The sequence below is a fragment of the Paramormyrops kingsleyae genome, chromosome 17, assembly GCF_048594095.1.
Source record: "Paramormyrops kingsleyae isolate MSU_618 chromosome 17, PKINGS_0.4, whole genome shotgun sequence".
Taxonomy (NCBI): domain Eukaryota; kingdom Metazoa; phylum Chordata; class Actinopteri; order Osteoglossiformes; family Mormyridae; genus Paramormyrops; species Paramormyrops kingsleyae.
The window spans coordinates 10,476,349-10,496,815 of NC_132813.1; the positions used below are offsets into that span (position 1 = coordinate 10,476,349).

Consider the following 20,467-nt stretch of genomic DNA (forward strand, 5'->3'; position numbering starts at 1 on the left):
CACAAATCACGGCATCTGTCACTCAGCTTATTTCAAATGAGATGTCACATCCCATTTTTGTACTGCATCCGCAATTTGAAATGTCCAACAACGGTTTCGGCCGCACTGGTGAAAGAGTACGTGTATCCCTGGAGTCGCTTGGTCTGTATTGCTTTTTGTATTGTTCATAAACTAAAAACTCACATCGCGAGACAGAAATGACAGTCGAGACTGTAAGCAGGCAGCAGGCAGGATAGAGGTTAATTCACTACGTATGCAGTAGTGAATTATGCATCATAAGTACTTATGCATCTTCATAACGCATCCTTATTCTCAGAGATGGATATGTGTCAGAATGTGTATGTGTGTTTTAGGGGCTTACTGTAATTTAAAACAATGTGTACCTATAGGCTACTGTTTATCAAAAAGACGAAAAATTAGAGTGTTATTTGTAAGATGTTTCGTGTGTATTGTTCCGTAAGCTTTGGTAGGACGCTTGATATAAGTCTGTTTCACGTTCCTCATTTGGCTGTGCATTCTAATAGTGGGGTGAGGTTAACCACACGTGCCAGAGGACGAAAGAGGAAGACGCAGCCTAACCGAACTGCAGAAATTTCTCACACAGTAGTGCAGCGCTGCAGCACGCAGCTTCGGAAAAGGCTGAAGCGACGCGGACGGCGCGCTCCCGATGTGTATATGCATCGCACGCTGCATTAAGCCGTTTATGCAAAACTATTTGCGTTGGGAAAGAGAGGTAGAGAAAAGATGTTGAGCGGTAGGGGAGTGTTGCGAGAGGAGGGATACGAAATAGGAAAAGGGCTGAACTTTGCACGGCTAGCGCGCCGAGCCAGCAGCGTGTAAGGAGACAGGTGACGGGCAGGCGACTGTAAAGCTCACCGGGGGAGACTGCAAAAGTAACGCGAAAGGTGAGCGTCTGCTACAGCTTCTCCGTCCCCTGCCATGCCTTCCTGCTTTTGGACCAGTTCTTATTGGGTTAGGTGTTATTATTTTGAAAGATTCGCTTCATTCACAGATCCTAGAAATGCGCACAATGTCACATGCCTGGAACTGGTGCGAAGTCCAAGTGTACTGGTATAATGGTACTAATAGATCTATATCCATCCCCTCAACCGCGCCTATTTAATCCTTTGGTAGCATTGCTTTTTTCCACGTTCTGCTTCATTCATTCATTTAACTTAATTTCATGCGGTAGCCTATGTTACGAGAAGTTCTTAACTCATTTTTTTTATTATTTTTTTTTACAAAACTTGCTACATAACGTCTTCGTTCTTAGTAATATCCTTTGATGAAAACTGTAAACGGTTGTACGAACGATTATGAAATTTCATCGAGGTACTTAAGGATTACTACATTATTGGGCAATTTCATGGGTCTTCTTATGTAGATTATGATACTGTTTTCCTTATATTGTAAACTAAAATTTATCCACTTTAATATATTATGTAATAGTATGAATATAGCGCTTCATAGTATGCTTATTGCCTTATTTTTTGGCAAATGACACTGTGAATAGGATCAAAGTCTCAGATTTCTCAGCTTGATGAATTTGATTGACAGCAGTCTTCTGTCAGTTCCAAGTTAGCTGTACCCCGTAAAATTACGTTTCAAATTTCATCATATTAAACAATTTTTAGTACTCAGTCAACAATAAACTAAATTAAAGCTTATCACTTAAAACTTTAGAAACTTTTGACGTTGTGAAGGTAGCATTGCACACGTAGTAACAGTGCGTCGTGTCAAACGCCGTAGAGCCTGTTCTGGATGGAGGAAGGTCGGCGGTGGGCGGGGCTGGGGGTGGAGATAGAGAGGAAGTGGTGATAATATAACAACTTCGCACTCTTTGCATCTTGTCTTGACTCCTAGGTTTCTTTCGCTGCTGCCTTTGCAGATTGACAGTTAACACACCCAGTGGGGAAGCATTATCAGTTTCAGGGACCCAATTGGATTCCTTGCTTGACACTGTTACCCCTGAAAACCAGGGCTGATGAGGGGATTGGAGGACAACAAGAGCGACACAGCCAGCTCTGACAGGTGACTGATAGCGTTGTCCTTTTCATATTTCGAATTATTTATTCCATATCGAGAAAAAGTGTAGACATATGTGCATTCATTTTTTTTTTCCCTTTTAACAAATATATATTGTGAATTCACTAAAGGTTGTTCAAAGTCTGGATAGAGCTGCCAAGGCATTTTATCACTTTCCTTTATTTGCAGGTCCCCCACTGAGATGCCAAATGGCACAGAGGTAGCGCAGAAGCCCCTCACGCTACTGGACAGGCTGCGGCTCTGCCAGTCCGCTTGGGCCCTCGGGGGCCCCTGGGACAGAGACAGCATTCATACTGCACTGTGGGGACAGCAGCCTGGGGTCAGCTGATTCAGATAACATCATTTCATAGATTTCTTAGTATTGAATGAGGTTAAATCCTTACAATGCTCCATCTGATTTATTTTCAACCTGCCTGGCTTAGAACATGCTACGTGGCAGGATGGATGTGTAATTTGGCTCAACAAATGTCACTCTGTCAAACCTACAACGGGTACCGGCGATCTTTTGATTACAGACAGTGTCCCAACCTGATGAGGCAGGAGGGGGGAACCTCTGTGGTAGATTCGCTTCATATCACTTCCATATTCCCTCAGTTTTACCTGCTTGTTTGGCCCTCTGTCAGCGGAGAATTAGTATCTCCCAGTTGTGGCCTTGGTGCCCGATTAAATCCATTCTCAGATTTTCTCCCTAGTTGACTTCTAATGATACACAACTGCTTTTGCATCTTGAAAATGTGCCTGAGGTTACCAAAGGCTATAGCAGAGATGGGGAACCTGTTCCATGGAGAGTCGGTGCAGGTTTTTGGGATGACCTCTCAATCAGCCAATAATAAAACAGTGGTTCTCAACTCCAGTCCTAGGGGACCCACTGTGATTGGCTGATTGAGCGGTCATCCCAAAAACCCGCACCGGCTCTCCATGGAACGGGTTCCCCACCCCCGCTCTATAGTAATGTCCTTCAACTTCTCTGTAAAGGTGAGTCATTGAAAAAGCTTTCCTGTCTATGGAGATATCTGCTTATAACGAAATGGACTTCAGTTGGATAATCGAAATATAAGATTTCTGTATTGACATTGTGCTGGGGAGACACTGAAGAAGAAGGGGACGGGGGTATTTTTTCATGCATAGACTCAGCAGACGGGTTGAACTGCGGCCAATACCGTATTGGGAACGCTTTACGTGCCTTGGCTCTGACTCAAAATAGTTTGGTTACTTATTCGATTAGTTCCTTTTCCTCTTTGCATTTTGACAGACAATGTGCCATTTCACCGCCTATTGCAGAAGTGACTAAAGATAAGGAAGATCTAATTGTAGGGAGGAAGATTGTTAGACGAGCAACAGGAACTGATATGTAACTTTGTAGGTGAAGGACAAACCAGACACCTCAGATAACTCAAATAACTAAGAAAGGGAAGGACTTCAATCCTTAAAATGGCATAAATCAAGGTACCTTTAAGTAAAATGCTTAGATTCAAGTGTGAGCATAAGAAATACTAGATTACAGAAAAAAACAATAATTACATTCGATTACATTAAACTTAGAAAAGTAAGAAAACTTCTGTCTGCGTGAGCTTAAAAAGAAATATAAGAATGAAAATGATGTATATGCAAATAACTTTACAAGTTTAAAGGATGAATTTAAAGCAAGTGGTTTAGGTGAAGGAAACACATAAGTAGCATTCTTGCTTTTTGTTACCACGCATTTTTTTCATTTTCAGTAACGAAATGTATCACTGAAAGGAATAAATAATGAAAGATGAGATTTCTCCAGCCGTTTTTCTAACCTGTTACCCATTTAAAGACTAGATCTTACTCTCTGCCATCCAGCTACTCTTCCCTCGTGGTGACTGGAAAGCCTCAGCTATAATAATTAATGATACATTTCAGTACACTTGTTTCAAAAAGAAAGTACATTTATATGCATTAATCGAAAAACATTCGAGAAAAGCATGGAAATTTGGCATGTAGGTGGTTTGTGTTGTGCAGTCAGGGGCGGAAACTTCAGTTCTCAGGGCTGCCAGGTTACACTGCGTTTCCACTCACTTTTTGCTCAGCTATTTGCTTTAAACATCTAGAGGATGGAGTCCAGCCACTGATAGTCTCACCCTAAAAGGCAGAATAATCACATATATTCGGGCTGGGAAATTCCAAGGTCTGGGGACAGACCTTTGAGGGTGGAATTACTTTGCATCTGTGATGCAAAGGTTCTTGACTTGAAGAATAGTAATTGCAATAAATTCTGAAGAAAAAGACCTTCCATACATGTGCCATTATATATTTTTTCTTTTACCTTTTTTTCATTTAGGAGAAATGGCTTGAGCAGTTGTTCATGACTGACTAAATCTCGTATTTTTTTCTTTGTGACACACATGCTTGCGGTATCTAATTTAGTCTGAATGTTACCGACACTCAGACTTCCTGCAGCCTTTCTGTGTGCATGGGCCTCTGAAGGAGTATGAATTCATGCCATGTCAGCTTGTATGATAGTTCATGCCATGTGAACACGGCCATACTTCTGCAGAAAAGCTTCCCAAATGACTCAGCTGCTTCGGAGTAAATCTGCCCATGTCTTTTCCACAATTCTGTCAGCGAACCACTTTTTTTTGACCTAAGGTCGTGAAATGTAATGCCCGGAACTTTTTCTTCTCTACCTCTTGAACAGAGTTTCCTGGTGCTGCTAGATTCGACATCTCAGCCGCAGCTGCTGTGCCTGTCTGTAGGGGGCAACAGGGAGCATGTGAAGGACTTCCCAATCCAACGCTCTGGTGCAGGTACAAACTTCCACCTGATGTATAATTGTGCCTCTTATGACTGATTTGTACTCTGCATAGAATCCACGCTGTTGATGCTGCATAGGTATGGTGTAATCTCTGCTCATGGGAGTTTCACTTACACAAACATGTTCTCAGTGCAGAAAGAAAAATAACTGGTTATTTCTCTGAACCAATCAGGTCGTAGAGGAGGTGGGACCAACCAATCAGATATCTTGCTCCCGCTTCCTAGTTGCTTGGACCCACCTTCTCTGCAATCTGATTGGTTATCTCTTTGAATCAATAATTTTTCCTTCTGCCCTCAGAACATTTTTTTGTGCAAGTATAACTCCCGTGAACATAACCTATGACACAGCCTGATGCACACTTCCCCAGAAATGTAACTATCGGCATAGCATATGCGGATATGCAGATACCAATGGCGTAGATTCTATGCAGAAGTATATATCAGCCTTAAGGCATGCACACAGATACACAGAGAAATGGAAATAAGCATGATTGTCATCTTTTTTTTGTAGTTATTCACCTTCTGGAGTCCCACCTAGGGTTTTCAGACCTGGTCCAGCTGGTGGCCTATTACAGCCTGAGCAGGTGAGAGGGCCGTTAATCTGGCACATTCTGCCATTGCTTCTCAATCTCAGCTCCACATACGCTGTTGGTGTCTCATACTTGGCAGCCCAGTCAGTGATCTCGCCGCCTAATTTGTGGCACCGGTGCTATGGTTAATTGCAATTTGTTAACGGTGTGAGTCTCCATCCCCTGCCACACCCCCCACTCATTTTTTCAGAGATGTGCTGCCAGTCTGCTTGTTCATCCCACAGCGTGTCTTCAACCTCACACAGGAGACAGACCAAGATCTGTCCCATCTAGGGCCGAGTGAGTCTCTCCTCCAGCCTGATGCTTTCTGATTGTTTATTACGTAATGCATTTTGAATATTACAAAAAATAATAATACATGTAGGTTTAAACATGCTATATGTTCTGAAAATAATATGCCATGGTGTTTTTTGGGGAGATATGATTGATATAAATATTATTAACAACTGGATAAATTAAGCCATAGGATGGTTCGAAATAAAAAATTGATGATGGTCCACAGTTTCATAAACAGAGGTGGGTAGTTCAGGTCCAGGAAGTAAAAATCCAGACCAAGATTTTGTTTCAACCATCCATTTCACTATAAAGATACAATTCCAGTTCAGGTCCAGGAAGTAAAAATCCAGACCAAGATTTTGTTTCAACCACCCATTTCACTATAAAGATACAATCACGGAGTACTCAACTGATTGGGTGAAGCAAAATCTTGGTCTGGATTTTTGCTTCCTGGACCTAAACTACCCATCCTTGCTCATAAAGATGGATGGAATAAGTTCAGTTGAGAGATGAAAAGCAAATCATTTTCTAATCTGAAACGTGCACCTTAATTCTCCTTCCAGAGTTTTGGCTCTGCTTGTCCTCGAACCCACAACAGAGGAATGTGACCCCGCCATCCACTGGCCTCAGCATGTGTTCCATACAGGTAACAGTACTATTAAAAGCACTGATCTTTTTTCATATATGTGTTATTTATTTATTCATTTATTTTAACGCCAAGGTGCCATCTCATGACCCTATGATTTTGTGGTTGGTCAGGTGACCTCTGCGAACGGGGCACTCTGCGTCATCAACCCCCTGTACCTGCACGAGCACGGGGACAGCTGGCTTATTGAAAAGCGCTCTCCCCAAAGCAGCCCCTCTTCCGTGAGTCGGCCATTCGCAGCAAGGCGGGAGAGACGGCTGAGCACGACTAGGCCGTGGAAGGGAGCAGGGCTACGTGACATGAGGGGCCCGTCATTGGACCACGAGTCCAGCACCTCACCAGCTGCATGCTCAGGTAATTTAAGGGACGTTTGTCACTTACTCCAGTCCATTCAAAATCCTTCCCCATTTGCAAATATGTAAAACTGATTTTATGTGAATTACATGAACATGTGCTGTCTGTCTGGAATGGGTTGGTGCCTCGTTCCCTGCCTTACGCCCGGAGCTTCTAGAATAGGCTCCAGACCCCGCTATCCTTCATAGGACAAGCGGGTACAGAAAATGGATGGATGGATGGAAGGAAGGAAGGATGGATGGATGGATGGATGGAGTCTGTCAAAGGCAGCCCCTCCTCCATCTAATCAGCCTCTGAAGTGGGAAAGAAGATAACAAATGACCTCTAGGTTAATTTAGCCCCCCGGCCCCCATCCATTTTATAGTTAAATACCCCGAAGAAGAGCACTGTTTGGACATTTTTGTATGTCGGCCTTCATTATCTTTCTGTTTCCCTCAGTTCCCCCCAGGACTCGTCCCAACTCCTCTCCCTCTACCCCCGTGGTTCTCAGAAGGGCAAGTCAGTCCAGTAGCTCTGGCTCCTTGAAGGGAAGAGGACAGAACAGGCTCTCTGTGGATGGTGAGACCTCCAGCGAGACCACACCTGTGGGCAGTCCTGTCCCCCAGTCCCCTCACCGCGTGTCTTGGATCGAAGACGGCATATGGCTGTCTCCGCCTCCGCTCACCTCGCTGCTCCAGGCTCCCAGCCATGAGCTGGACTCCCTCTCCATCAGCAGCCTGGAGGAGGAGTCTGACTCCGCCCCCAGCCCCATCCACGTACACAGCCAGCGCTTCACTTTGGTCCTGGCCGACAAGGTGAAGAACCGCCTCTCGGCCGTGGGGCAGGCCATCGGTGGGCTGATGTCGCCGCAGAAGAGGCTCAACTACAAGGCGCAGGAACTGAGCGAGAGGAAGAGCGGCGCCTTTGCCGAGAGCGTGAAGGCCTTCGTGGACAAGACACTGAAGGGCAGCTCATGCTGCGCCTCTGGCTCCGAGCTGCTGCAGGAAGTTCGCACCGCGCTCAGCAGCCTGCGGGAGATCCTCTTGGAAAGCCCAGAGATACAGCTCCTGATAGACAGCCTAGGAGACATCTCTGACTTGGAGTTAGGTGAGTAACACACAGAACTGAAGTGACACTTCAAGCGGGGCATAGCGTCAGAACTGGATGGAACATCTATCCATCAGTCGTTCCGCTTCTCCTGTGCGATGATGTCACATTCAACTTGGAACAGGCCACAAGCCAGGGGACTATGGCGATGTCATGCCACTCGATAGTGGACAGGGGTACTGAACTGCATGGGCATTTACACCACCATAGAAATTACTGGGGGGGGGGGGGGGTCTCACAACTCAAATAGCCCAGGGACCTCTGATAGTGTAGCATACACACACACACACACACACACACACACACACACTGTACTGGCAATTTGGAGACACTGTCACCTACCCACGTGTCTTTGGGCTACTGGAGGAAGCCCAGGCACCCAGACGAAATCCTCAGCACCACAGGGAGAATGTGCAGAGTCCACACACACCCACCATCCCGGGTGCGAGGCAGCAACGAGCCACTGAGTCACTATGCAACCCCCACATGGAACAAGCAAAACAAAAAAAACATATAAAAGCATAAAAAAATGTTCCCATGTGGTTAAAGTTGATAATAGTTCTAATAGCAGTGAACGGCACTGGAAGAGATGCCATTAAAACTGCTGTGAAGAACTGGGGTTAGAATTAAGTATTTAAAAGTATGAAAGTGTATAATGTCCGAATAACATTTTTCAGTACAGGTAATAAAATATTATTTAACCCTGCTAACTAAAACTTCATCCTACTGTTTGAGTTTAGGTTCACATGATGACAAAAATCAGTGAGTTTGGTAGGACCCCTACCTGATTGTACCTAATATGGTGCTGTTGAGAATAGTTGTAAGATCACATTTTGATCACTTTGTTTTTCTTGCCCAACTACTTTACACAAAGATTCAACACCACCGTTTGCGATTCAGGGTTATCTTCAATCCGCCAGAGACAGTGAGGTCCACGCGAGTGACGTGCACTCGGAGTTATAATGCACTTTAATCCATTTCTGTAAGTCCCAAGCTTTTAACAAGGATGTGTGATGATACATTATTATTACGCAAATACAAAAAGTAAGATGAGAGATATTAGAACAGGATAGGAATCAGAAGCTCCATAGTATGGAGAAAATAAACCGTAGGGGTTAAAGGTCAACTGGCCATCCAGCTTCCCAGGGTGCGCTGATATAATAGAATGCAAAGAAAATGATTGTGTTTCTATCGGTGTAAGGTACGAACTGCGGTCCGTCAATGAGCCACGGCCCGTCAATGAGCCACGCAGATCTTGGTAAGCTAGCAGACTGCAGGCTGTATCGACAATGTCAGACTTGGATCCATAAAACAGCGCCTCAGTGCTGGCATCAGTTATTATTATTATTAATAATATTATTATTAAAATATCAATTACAGCTCTAGTTAAAGCAGTATCATTGCGGTTTCCCTGACAGAAACCAGACTAGAATATTACTTGTATCTAACTATGATTGAACTTGCACAGAAACTATTTTGGACAGAAAATGGAGGGTTGAGATAGGTCTGTAATGTTCAGTACCTGTGTGTCCAAGATCGCTTTCATCAGTAGTGCTTTAATTTGGTTAGTAATAACACCTGCAGGCTGATGTATATTCATTATAAAAATTGCAAGTTCTCTCAGAACTTTAAGAAACTCTAAATAATTAAGAGGGAATTTTATTTCATAGGTAGGTTTTGTTTTAGCTCTGAGTGGTTTTTTCTCGTGTACTTCAACTAATTCAAAGACACTAAGGAGATATGTATACTATGTAACAGACATTTGTGGGGTCTTTGTGTTTGAAGTCTGATGTCGCTATTTTTATTGTTATAGACGTCCATGAAATGATCACTACGAATATTAACTGGTAAATCGGATATTTTGTTGTCTTTATAAGGTTTGAGTAGTAGGGTTAACAACAGAGAACCTACACAGAGGTTTTCTTTTATTGTTGTGTTAATATTAATTATTCCAAAACCAAAGCTGTGTTTTACAAGACTGCATATGTGATTTATCAAGGCTACATATACAACTACATGTATTTGATTTATTAAGGCTAAATTACCCTCACTTGTCAACCACTGTCCACTGAATTTTCAGTGTCCACTTGATTACTAGTTGAAATTGAAGATTTTTAATTAATGGTCACGATCAGCAGTTCATAACAATTTCACTTCCACTTTTCATTCCGTTTGTATGAAGTAGATCTTTCTGCATTCCTTGAAGGCTTTCTGTGCCCTGCCTTTGACTGTAGACTGCAGGCTATGATCTAGATTTGCCTGTGACCTTGGTCCACTCTGAGTGACTAAGCTCCATTCTCAGCATGATATAAAAATTGAAAACCTTTAGATTTAGGGGAAAAAAAAAACACTCAAAATCAATGACCAAAAACATGTTTTGCCAATTGAATGAGTACGACATGCTATAATGGAGCCATATAATGAAGCCGTAATGGATTTACAAGTTGGCAATTAAAACAACATAAAGGCAGCCCCTAGAGAGTGACGTGGTGGAGCAGTTAGATTTAATGTACATGCGATGACAAGAACTGAAAAATCGCAGTTTAATTACAGTTTGGTTGAACAGAATCATCAAGTAATGCTTTAAAAACAATCTAGCCAAAGAAGTAGGCCTAGGTGTTTGAGTATGTATACACCGATAATCTTCCCGAAACTTTCAGAAATGCAATAATGCTTGTACTATTGAATTGTACCGGATGACGGAGAGGGAGCCGTCTGTGGTGTCGTGGCAACGGTCGTCATGTGACATGGCCACCTTACAGGAAGACGCTTTGATCTTGTACTGTTCTATATGCAGCGGTTCAGCGTTTGCTCTTTTTTTTAAGGGTTATTTATGTGACATGATGCGTGAACGATGTGTGAAAAAGAACACAGTGCAAAGGTGCCTTTTTTTAGGTTTGGCCGAGTAGCCTTTCATAATGCCGCTGGATGGGAGATACAATGTTGGCATAAGGGATGTGAGTCAGAATGTCCCGGCTTGCATGATGCAACTCGTCACTAGCCCCCCCCTGTGGCTCTCCATGCCCATACTGACACCCCCGCTGTCCCCTTGCTCTGCCTGCACTGTGCAGGGGGGCCTGACTGTAAAACACCACACTAGACTGTGTTGCTCTCTTGCTCTCAGTGGAAAAAAAGCAAAAAAGTAAGTAAAAAGCATCAAGTTCCAACAGTATTTTGCAAAAGTCAAAAAGTGTTATGGGTAATAAGTGTATTTTTAATCAACAAAAATACTATGTAACACTAAAATATATGCCAATGAACAGCAACACAATAAAAACTAACATGAATGTATTCAGCTCTCTACGGAAGCCCAGAACGGTCATGCTTGCAGCTATTTTTTTAATGCCATTTTCTCAAGATAACGAGATAATTCAGCGGCGCGTAAGCCACGTGTTTTAAAAGGACTTGCAGCTTATATTTGCTTCAGTTTACATTGGTATCTAAGGGTTGCTCTGTATGTCTGTCATTGTGTAGATGGAATAATGATTCAGACTATTTGGTTAGATTTGAATGCGGATGTGAAGTTTTGTTTATATGAAATTTCAGTATTTTTTAATATATCATCTACACATGTTGCGTACAGTGACCATAGTGTAATTTAGAGACAGCAATTCATGGTAAAACGCTACACGGGAACAACACTTAATTTCAGTGTTAAATACACGGATGCACACACTAACACAGCTACAGTACATACGCGAGCAACGCTGCGTGCGGCATGGTGGCCCCTTGGCATCGCAATATGTTTATCCTCATAATTATTCAGAGAAAATTACAAATAAGATTTATCTCGAGGTAACAGCGTTAAAAAAATAACTGCAGGCACAGCTGTTCTTGGCTTCCGTAGCGCTCCAAAAAGCTACTGCTGGATGGCTAGAACACTGCTTCGGTTCCCAAACCTCTCTTCAGGGGAACATATTTGCGATATTTTTCTCGGGCCCAGCAGTTTTGCTGCTATTTCTCTATCCTCACTGGCTTCTTCACTGTGTCTTTGCTGTCTTCCTGTTGTGACAGCCTTGGAAATACTTCAGAAACATGTCCATTTCTGACGCTGATTCTGAAACCAGCAATTGGTTTTCCATGATATAGGAAGGACTTATAATGCAGAAACACTCTGGATGTGACGTAATAGGATCGTTTAATTTCTGGACCTAAGTTTGAAAGTTTCAAGGGTTGTAGTGAGGAGGAAAAAAAAAGTTGTGTTGTTTTTAACTAAAACATATCTGTATTTGGTGATGCATGTTGTGGTTTTGGGTGCTCAGTAAATAGACATATCTGTCTTTCTTGTGCCCAATGACCTGTAATGGCGAAACAAAGTCAACCTAAGCTGGAAGGTGTTATTTCAGTGGTTTGAATTTATTAATTCATGCCCTTCTAGTAACTTACCAGTTTATGGTCTACATAGGGACTGCAGAGAAGAATGTGTGTTAAGCTCAGCCTGGTCAGCTGCAGTATGGTTGTATAAGATTTTAAATGGAATGTTTAGTGTGGCTTTCATATTGTGCCATGTTGTCTCAGTTCCACAAAGATGTAGAACATATGTGGTAGACTTTGGTCATGATCGTTATTTTATATTCAATTTCCCTGATATGTGGCTGCACTCAAAATATCATATCTGCCCCTGATTGTTTTTGAAAGTGGGGCATTTCAGGTAAAGAAAGTAAAAATCCAGACCGAGATTTTGTCCCAACTAACCAGTTGAGTACAGAGTACTCTGACTCTGTACTCAACTGGAAACAAAATCTGGATTTTTACTTTCTGGACTTGGAAATTTCCACCTCTGTAGTTTTCATATCTGACTGAGCACGTCGGCTTTACCACTGACCACCATCAGCTGCCATATCTTGTCAATCTGTTTCCTTCCCCAGATGGAATGTTAGAACTTGCCATACACAAGGTGGCACTCAAGCCAGTTTGCGCCTGCCTGTACGCCTCTCTTCAAGACTACCGTGATCGGGACGGCTTCATTGAGCGCCTAAAGCAGAACCAGCACACAATGGAGGGGCAGAAACCAGAAGAGCTTGGAGGAGCCATGGGCGTAGGACTTCCGGATGCCATGGTTCTGGAGAAAATTCAGCAGCGCTGGGACTCCATGCATGAGGCCTACTCGCCCAGCAAGAAAGTGCAGATTCTGCTCAAGGTCTGCAAAACCATCTACCACAGCATGAACACCAACTCCACTCCAGGTTGGTAGGAAAGCTGAGTGCAGATATGTGGCGCCCCCTAGCTGCAGAGGGGGTGGTCAGTTATTGATGCAATACAATCCAATACAACTCATAGCCAAATCTGTACACAGTGATGCGATCCTTCTGATGGTAAAGTTAAATTAAATTACTTTGAAAAGCTGTAATTATATAAGTTCATGGAAAAATTATAGTCATATTAATACCAAATATACATATGGTAAAGCAGGTGTATAATATTACAGGTAAACATAAAAATACATATAGTATTGCTGAAATGTGATAAATGGTTTTGTTTTAGTCGTCGTAATATTTCCAGCTCATACCAGTGTGAAGTGGGACAAATACCACTGGTTTAGTTCCCTAAACTGTTCCACACATGCTCAGTGAGCTTGGGATCTGGTCACTGAGAGGGCAGCGAGAGATTAATCTTCTTCTCAAGCTGCCAATCCTCATGTCGTGCTCTGCATGTAAACACGCCGTCGTTATCAGACTCGCCCCAGCCAGTGGAGCCAAAGTGCCACATCACTGCGCTCCTTGGGCTATAATTGCAAAATCACCTTTTTGTTGTTGTGACCGGCACGGTAAAGCACGACTGTGACCGTTACGCAGCCCTTCGCTCTTCTGACATCCAGCACCTACGCACTTTTCACAGCTACAGAAGAGTGTCAGTCGGGGTAACTCGGCTTTGGCGTTCGGCCTGGCCGAGACAGCTTTCATACGTGCAGATGCATGCCGCCATCATGCAGTAACATTAACCCTCGAAATCACGTTTTTATCTCCTGTTGCTTCCCACCATGCAGATCCACGTAATCCTGTAAGATGACTTACGGCAGTTTTTCCCAAAACAGCCCTCTGGGACCCCCATACAGTCCACATTTTAAGACAAAATCTTGTATGTAAGACATACAAGATTATAGCATAGGTTTCCTTTAGCTTGGAAGGCTGAAAAAAATATTTGTGTATGAATAAAAATCCCTTAGAGATTGTTAGTATTAATTAAATTATCCCATAATTTTTGTATTATGTGTGATCAGTGGCCTGTACTACGGTTACTGGTTTATCGGGGTAACTTGTCGGATTTAAGGTAGTCTGGGCAAAATGTAAGTGAACGAATATGAAGTCCATTTAAACTGTGGTACCTTAAATCCGACAAGTTACCCCGATAAACCAGTCACCCTGCTTCGTAGTACAGGCCCCCGATGACAGATTGGGAGCGGCATATTGTACTGCAGCTCTCCTCTGTGCTGTAGCTTGGTACCACAGAGCTCTGTCTGTGATACCAAGGGAAGCATCAAGAGTGCTGGTGACTGCATCGACAGAAGATAAACGACCAGAGGGACTTTATAAATACAGCTGTGAATTTCTCACGGCAAGTATCCAGTAGCCAAGGAGGGAATGATGAGGAGGATGATGATGATGATAAATACAGTCAATAAGGACAGAGTTACTTTAATAATTGATGGTCAGATGGAAGTGTATTGGGGGGAGAGACTGTTCGTCTTTTTCTCGAACTCAGTTAACATCCTGTTGAGTTCAGGCTGTCCCTTCCCCCCCCCCACACAGGAGCAGTGTATGGGGCAGACGACTTCCTACCATGCCTCACTTGGGTGGTACTGCACAGTAACATCTCCACCCTGCAGCTGGATACAGACTACATGATGGAGCTGCTAGACCCCATGCTGCTACAGGGAGAGGGTAAGCCTCATCTTCACAACACACTGTGGAATCGCAAGACGCCTCCTATTGACCTGGAGGACCAATTACAACTGGAGTATACTGGAAATTGTTAATCAACAACTGCCATCAGTGTTACTCAAACTGACTGTCAAACTGCAGGTTTGAATGTGTCTGTAAAGGATTATGCCTGTTAAAGCAGCGTCTCATTGGCGAGCCTTTCATGAATATTAGCTTGTGAAATAACTTCAGAGTCAAATCGCTTATCTTAGATAATAGAAACAGTAGAGCAAACAATCGCACGAACAGAACATGGCTGTTAGTTTTAATATAAAAGATCACCATATATATTCTGGGATGTAGAGCTAGTTGTTAACATGTACAGATATTTACAGGAAAATACATAAAAGTTTTTTATATACACACAACTATTTATATATACATAATTTTCATATTATTATGTCTACTGGTGTTTGAAAAAGTATGATTATTTGTCCAGCCTCCTCAATATGCAGTTGCTTAATATCTAAGATATTCATTTTTTTAAATCCACGGTTGTTTCAGAATCAGAATTCACTTTATTGGCCAGATGTAGCTACATGGTGCACTCAAAGACAACGCAGAAGTTCAAATTAAAATTACATAGAGGCTTTAAAAACATAAGCCGTAATTGCATAGAAGTACAAAACACAGTCAGGAAAATGGTATGTGAAAAAAATGCAACGTGCTTGAGTATAACTAGTTAGTTTCAATAAAAATGTGGAATCCTGGACCTTATTCTGGGTAGGCAGGGTAGCTCTACGCAGCACAGTTATTACCAACACTAACATCCCGTTTTACTGGCTTTCTCTTTCCCCTGCTTGCAGGTGGTTATTATCTGACATCACTTTACGGCTCGCTGTTCCACATCAGCAGCTTCCGGCCTCGCTTGGCAGCCCGCCAGCTCAGCACCGAGGCCCAGCATTCCCTGAGCCAATGGCATCGCAGGAGAACTCTGCACTGCAACCGCTCACGAAGAACCGGGAACAGGAGGACTATCCGGAGGCCTGCCTCCAGAGAGGTGGAGGCGGAGTCACAGGATGGGGCGAAATTGTCGGACTGTAGCGGGGAAGGCAGTGCTGCGGAATTGCCCTCTTTGAGTGGAGAAGAGACGTGTGAAACATCTAAAGAGATTCTGGGGCTTCTCCGAGAAGAAGACGACAGCTGGGATGAGGCTCCCGGTGAGGTGAGGTGGGGGTGTGACAGGTTATCAGAGGAGGGTGGTGATCCCCAGCAAAGCGCTGAAGCCCCAGAGACTTTGAGGGAGAAACCCACCGGAAGTCCGAAAAAGGAGAAAGAGCGGCCGCACAGTGAGCTCAGGTCCCGCGACGTGCTCTGGACTGTGCCGGAGGACATAAGCGCCGGTCAGCTTGACAAAAACAAGGTGACCCTTGACCCAGATCGCTGGATCGATGGAGAGCAAAAAGCATCCAAGCTAGCTACCAAATGTCTGTATTCTGCATAGCTGAGGGCAAATCCTGGGGGAGGATTCTGACCCAAAGGAGGATTTACACCTAAGGAATCTGTTAGGAATGGTACAGCGTTCATTATTGATGTTATATTCCACATACATTATAGTACACATGCAGTAAACATGAGTGTGTTTGACAATTCTGCTACTCCCTGGTCCTGCATTATTTCAGTTCGTGAGCATTCATTTATTAAAATGAATGAGTATTTTTAAAGCGTTTGAGCAGAATTACTGCAGGATTACTGTTCCCCTTGAAAGAGGACTCATTGAAGGGGTTTGATGGGCACTCTCTATGCTCTCTGGCCAGTGTTTGTGGCTTTCCATCACATTGTATGGGTTTTGCAGAAATACTGGTAACACAAATGCTGATCTGTGATTTCTCCTTTTCCTTTGTAGTACAAGGATTGACAATGCCAAAAAGTGAAACCGATTTGTTGTCGTATTCTGACTTTTTGTTTGAAATTAAATTCAAAAGCTTGAACTTCCTGTATATTGTTTTCAAAGACCTTGCATCAGTTGTGAAAAACAATGATAATCTTTCAATCTGCGCAGCTTCTCATCCTCATCAAAGCAAAAGCACAATAGCCACATAATACAAAATAAGTTAATTACAAGCTTAATTTTCAGCTCCAACACAAATTTTAAGACGTCTTTTGTAGAACCGAAAATCTTTTTATGAAATGGCATTGACTTACTGGTTTTTATTTAAATCATCTGGTCTCGTATTAACAGGCTGAAGAGTATTTTATCATCTGACTACCGTCAGAGCTGATTTATTTTGAAAGGCACAGTTGCAGCGATTGCATAATAAAGTGGTTCATTACCTCTTAATTACAGGCTAAACAAACTGTGTGTGTTTCGTTGTCTTCGTGGTGCTTGTTGGCTCGCAGACTGTTGAAAACAGGAGCGTGATTCGTTATTTCTGTCATTGCTTTACATGAAGCCTTCCATTCGGAACTGTCATATAATTAGCAATTCCACTTGGGCGTACGGCTGGAATGATTTTTTTTGAGGGTGTCATAAGTTATATATGACACACTGTGACTAATCTCTGTCGATCAGTCAAAGAAGCTATACAGGTAGGTTACAATCTTAAGTTTGTCTCATGAGACTCAATAAAAGACTTTTAAATAAGAAATGGAACATGGAAAGAATCACAATAATACATCACTAACACACAGGACTAGCATTCAGTAATGTTACCTAGGAAGAATTTCAGTTCTTCATTGCCTCAGAACGATGATGTAATACCAGATTATTCAGAAAGTGGCCAGAGACCGACACACGCACCTTTTTTGTTGGGTCATGCCTGCAAGGAACAATTTCAAGAGCTCAAGTGGTCAAGAAGCTGAAGTTGCAGCTATTCTGTGAGACTTAAGGCTACAATACAGGACAAACACCCAGCCTGGGCTGGGCAGGAAGCTAGAGTACTTGGTAACAGTGACATGACAAAGTTAGAAGTGAGAGGTCACTTTTACCAAGAGTGAGTTTAAAAAAAAAACAGTTTTGTTTTCTTGTTTACACTAATTCAGTAATTATTAAGCTTTAAAAGAAATTATTTTGCTGTAAAGTGATTCAGTCCTTTGTTAAATTAAATAATGATGCATTTAACACAGTCTTAGCAATATGCTTTGCAAAAAAATGAATATGACGTGACTGCAGATAAACTTACCTGGCAGGGAGGCTCACGAAGGAGGGTCACCCAGTGAGGCTCTGACGCTGAACTGAAATCACCCAAAGGTGAGAAGCTCAACTAGATAAATCCTGGTAGCAGGGGACTGCATTTGCACCCTCCCGTGCTCCGTTTTGCGTCAGGCCTCTGCGCCTGCGATCGGAAGGTTGCCGGTTCGAGTCTCATCCTTGGCAGAATAATCACATGTACGTTGGGCCTTTGACCAAAGCCCCTAATTCCCAGAAATGCTCCAGATGCACCAGAAAAAATGCGTTGACCATGTCCTCGAACCCAAAGCTTTGCTCTCAACTGTACATATATGTGTATGTAAAAGGGAAGAAGATGGTTTATGCAGAAATTCTAATGTACCTGTATTGTGCATATGGCAAATAAAGCATCATTTCGCTAAACCTTAAGTATTTGAAATGTTTAAAGTTTCTCTAAAAGGTCAAGGAAAGCAAGCATGAGTATAAGGGAAACACAGCAGAGCCGGCACTGTAAGGTTCCTAAAGGAAGCCGGCTGGTGAAATCAGGTCGGCCTGTAGCTCGAGGTTGAAATTAGCCTAATTAGCACGTCCTTGGACTATTGGGGGAAATCCACGCAGTTTGTTTTTATATAAAACTGAGGTTATACAAATGAGGACCTTTAAAAAATGTCACCAAAAGTAAGGAAGGTTCAGGTTTTACCACACTTTGGGGACACTGTGGTCTCCAAATGTGATCTATGCAAACCCACACATACACAGCTGAGTCTACCCACCAACCTTGGAGGTGGGACGTAATTGCTACTCACTGAGTCATGTGCAACTCAAATGATGGTAAAAAGATAATACAGGCACTCACCCGGTCAAGAGCGTCCTACATACGGATATCTCGTACTTACGAACGGACAAGCATTACGCTTATTATAATAAAAAATTTAGTTAAATGCAATGGATCGTAATAACGAACGCATGCACTACTTTGTGATGCTCGTGAAAACAGCGCGCGGTTTCAAACGTTCGTCGGCTCGAGGTACAGTGCAGTACCGTATGTTGTTACTTTCGTGATTTCTGCATTATTGTGTACTGAGTTATTTTTCCGACTTACCTACAAATTTGACCTGAAGACAAACTCAGGGAACGGGCCTGCCTGTTATACAGAATTGCATGTACCCATCACAGTGGATTAGAAGCTTTAGTAATACCCTCCTGGTTGAAAAACTAATCTTTTTAGGGTAAGTTTTCACCGAGTCATTTAAAAATCCCTGCCTCAGCAGGGTCATCCTATTATTCCAGCGCCCCTGGAGCAGTTTTTGGGATTAAGGGCCTTGCTCAAGGGTCCAAGAGTGATACGAGTGCTCTGCCAGCCAGCCACCGTGCAGCCCTTGCCCACTTCATGCCCTCGATGCCGGTGCAGACCCTCAGCTTACATCGATCACAGAAAACTGCAGATTCGCACTTGCAATGCAGTTTGCTGATTGTTGATCATGCTGAGCGTCAAAATTTTGAAATACCATAAACGGAAACCAACTTTTTTCTCTGTACAATTTGCTTTTTGAGTGGTGCCCCTTTTATGTAAAAAGTCACTAAACTGCCTTTCGCTGCAATATTTGCGGTCTTGCTTGCGAAACATGACTCTCCAAAGGTACGTCAAATGTTGCCACCTAGTGGGAAACACCGGTAGCCCTCTTGTCTTGCCCTGTTCATTAGCGGTACTGGTCCCTTTAGCAGCAGATGGCAGCATCAGCCCGGTTCTAATCTTCTCAAGGAAGCCTGATTTCCGCCAATCAGCAGTTCTGTTTTTATTTCTTTGAATGCGAGGGGAAAGGAGCCTTAGGTTTTCCATAGGTACGGATATGTAAACAAATTGAATTAATACTGTACTAAATATGAAATGCGACATCAGTGTTTTCTTTTAGCTTTTGTTACATTTCTACCTAAAAGTTAGTCAAAAGTCAAGCATACCTAATCCCATATTTTACATCTCTCTAAGGTCTTTATTTTGGAACAAAATCAGGTAGGCTCTTGTCATTACTTCATTAGCTCTCTTTTCTCTACTCTCTCTCTCTCCCTGCTTAGGGATGCTCTCTCCATATTTAACCGTGTAAGAAAGGAAGGGTAAGTCCTTACATACACGCACGCGCGTGCACGCACGCACACACATAAAGAAGTTTCCCCATCTACACAACCACACAAACACTCCCACATATAAACACTCCCTGGAACATGCTACTGCATAATCCCCTGGTAACACACACGCTCATTTCATTTCGATGCACATAGCGCAGCTCAACTCTGAAACTGGAGAACAACCAGAAAGGCCTAAGATGCACTTGGTATGCATTCTGGATTTAAATTATTACAGCGTGTCTTAGCATACACTTTGTATATCTGACGTAATGTAACATACATCATACATTCGGATTAAAGACACAGTAATGGCACATGGACTATTCCAGTGAAGATGCATGATCAAGCACCTCAGTGTGTGTGTTCGTGTGTGTGTGTATATATATATATTATATATATATAAGATGTAATACAGATGTACAGTGATCTCATAAATAAAATATATTGCCCTGGGGAGTAAGGTTCTGAAAACACAGATGGTTAATGCCTAGGGCAACCAGGCAAAGGGAAAGAGTCTCTCTGCAAAGGAAAAAGAAAA

At 42.8% G+C, this 20,467-nt stretch overlaps 1 protein-coding gene across 2 annotated transcripts; it reads left to right on the forward strand.

Annotated features, from left to right (window-relative positions):
- Window positions 1-67: 67 nt before the first annotated feature.
- On the forward strand, window positions 68-18,234 carry rinl (Ras and Rab interactor-like). Of its 2 annotated transcripts, none has more exons than XM_023812218.2 (12): window positions 68-905; window positions 1,864-2,031; window positions 2,215-2,365; window positions 4,709-4,817; window positions 5,336-5,408; window positions 5,605-5,693; window positions 6,254-6,336; window positions 6,450-6,690; window positions 7,129-7,776; window positions 12,645-12,962; window positions 14,526-14,657; window positions 15,503-18,234. In XM_023812218.2, exons 2-12 carry the CDS (start codon window positions 1,985-1,987, stop codon window positions 16,138-16,140), a joined length of 2,529 nt encoding a protein of 842 aa, XP_023667986.2. In that variant the 5' UTR covers window positions 68-905; window positions 1,864-1,984; the 3' UTR covers window positions 16,141-18,234. The 2 variants fall into 2 exon arrangements, with proteins under 2 accessions (XP_023667986.2, XP_023667987.2); XM_023812219.2 differs by having other exon boundaries at window positions 1,889-2,031.
- The last annotated feature ends 2,233 nt before the right edge of the window (window positions 18,235-20,467 follow it).

Excerpts from the sequence above, each read along its gene's own strand:
- rinl (XM_023812218.2), top strand. The coding sequence starts at position 1,985 with ATGAGGGGATTGGAGGACAACAAGAGCGACACAGCCAGCTCTGACAG. Across the intron at positions 6,337-6,449 it reads TCAGCATGTGTTCCATACAG|GTGACCTCTGCGAACGGGGC; the intron begins GTAACAGTACTA and ends GTGGTTGGTCAG. Across the intron at positions 12,963-14,525 it reads GAACACCAACTCCACTCCAG|GAGCAGTGTATGGGGCAGAC; the intron begins GTTGGTAGGAAA and ends CCCCCCACACAG.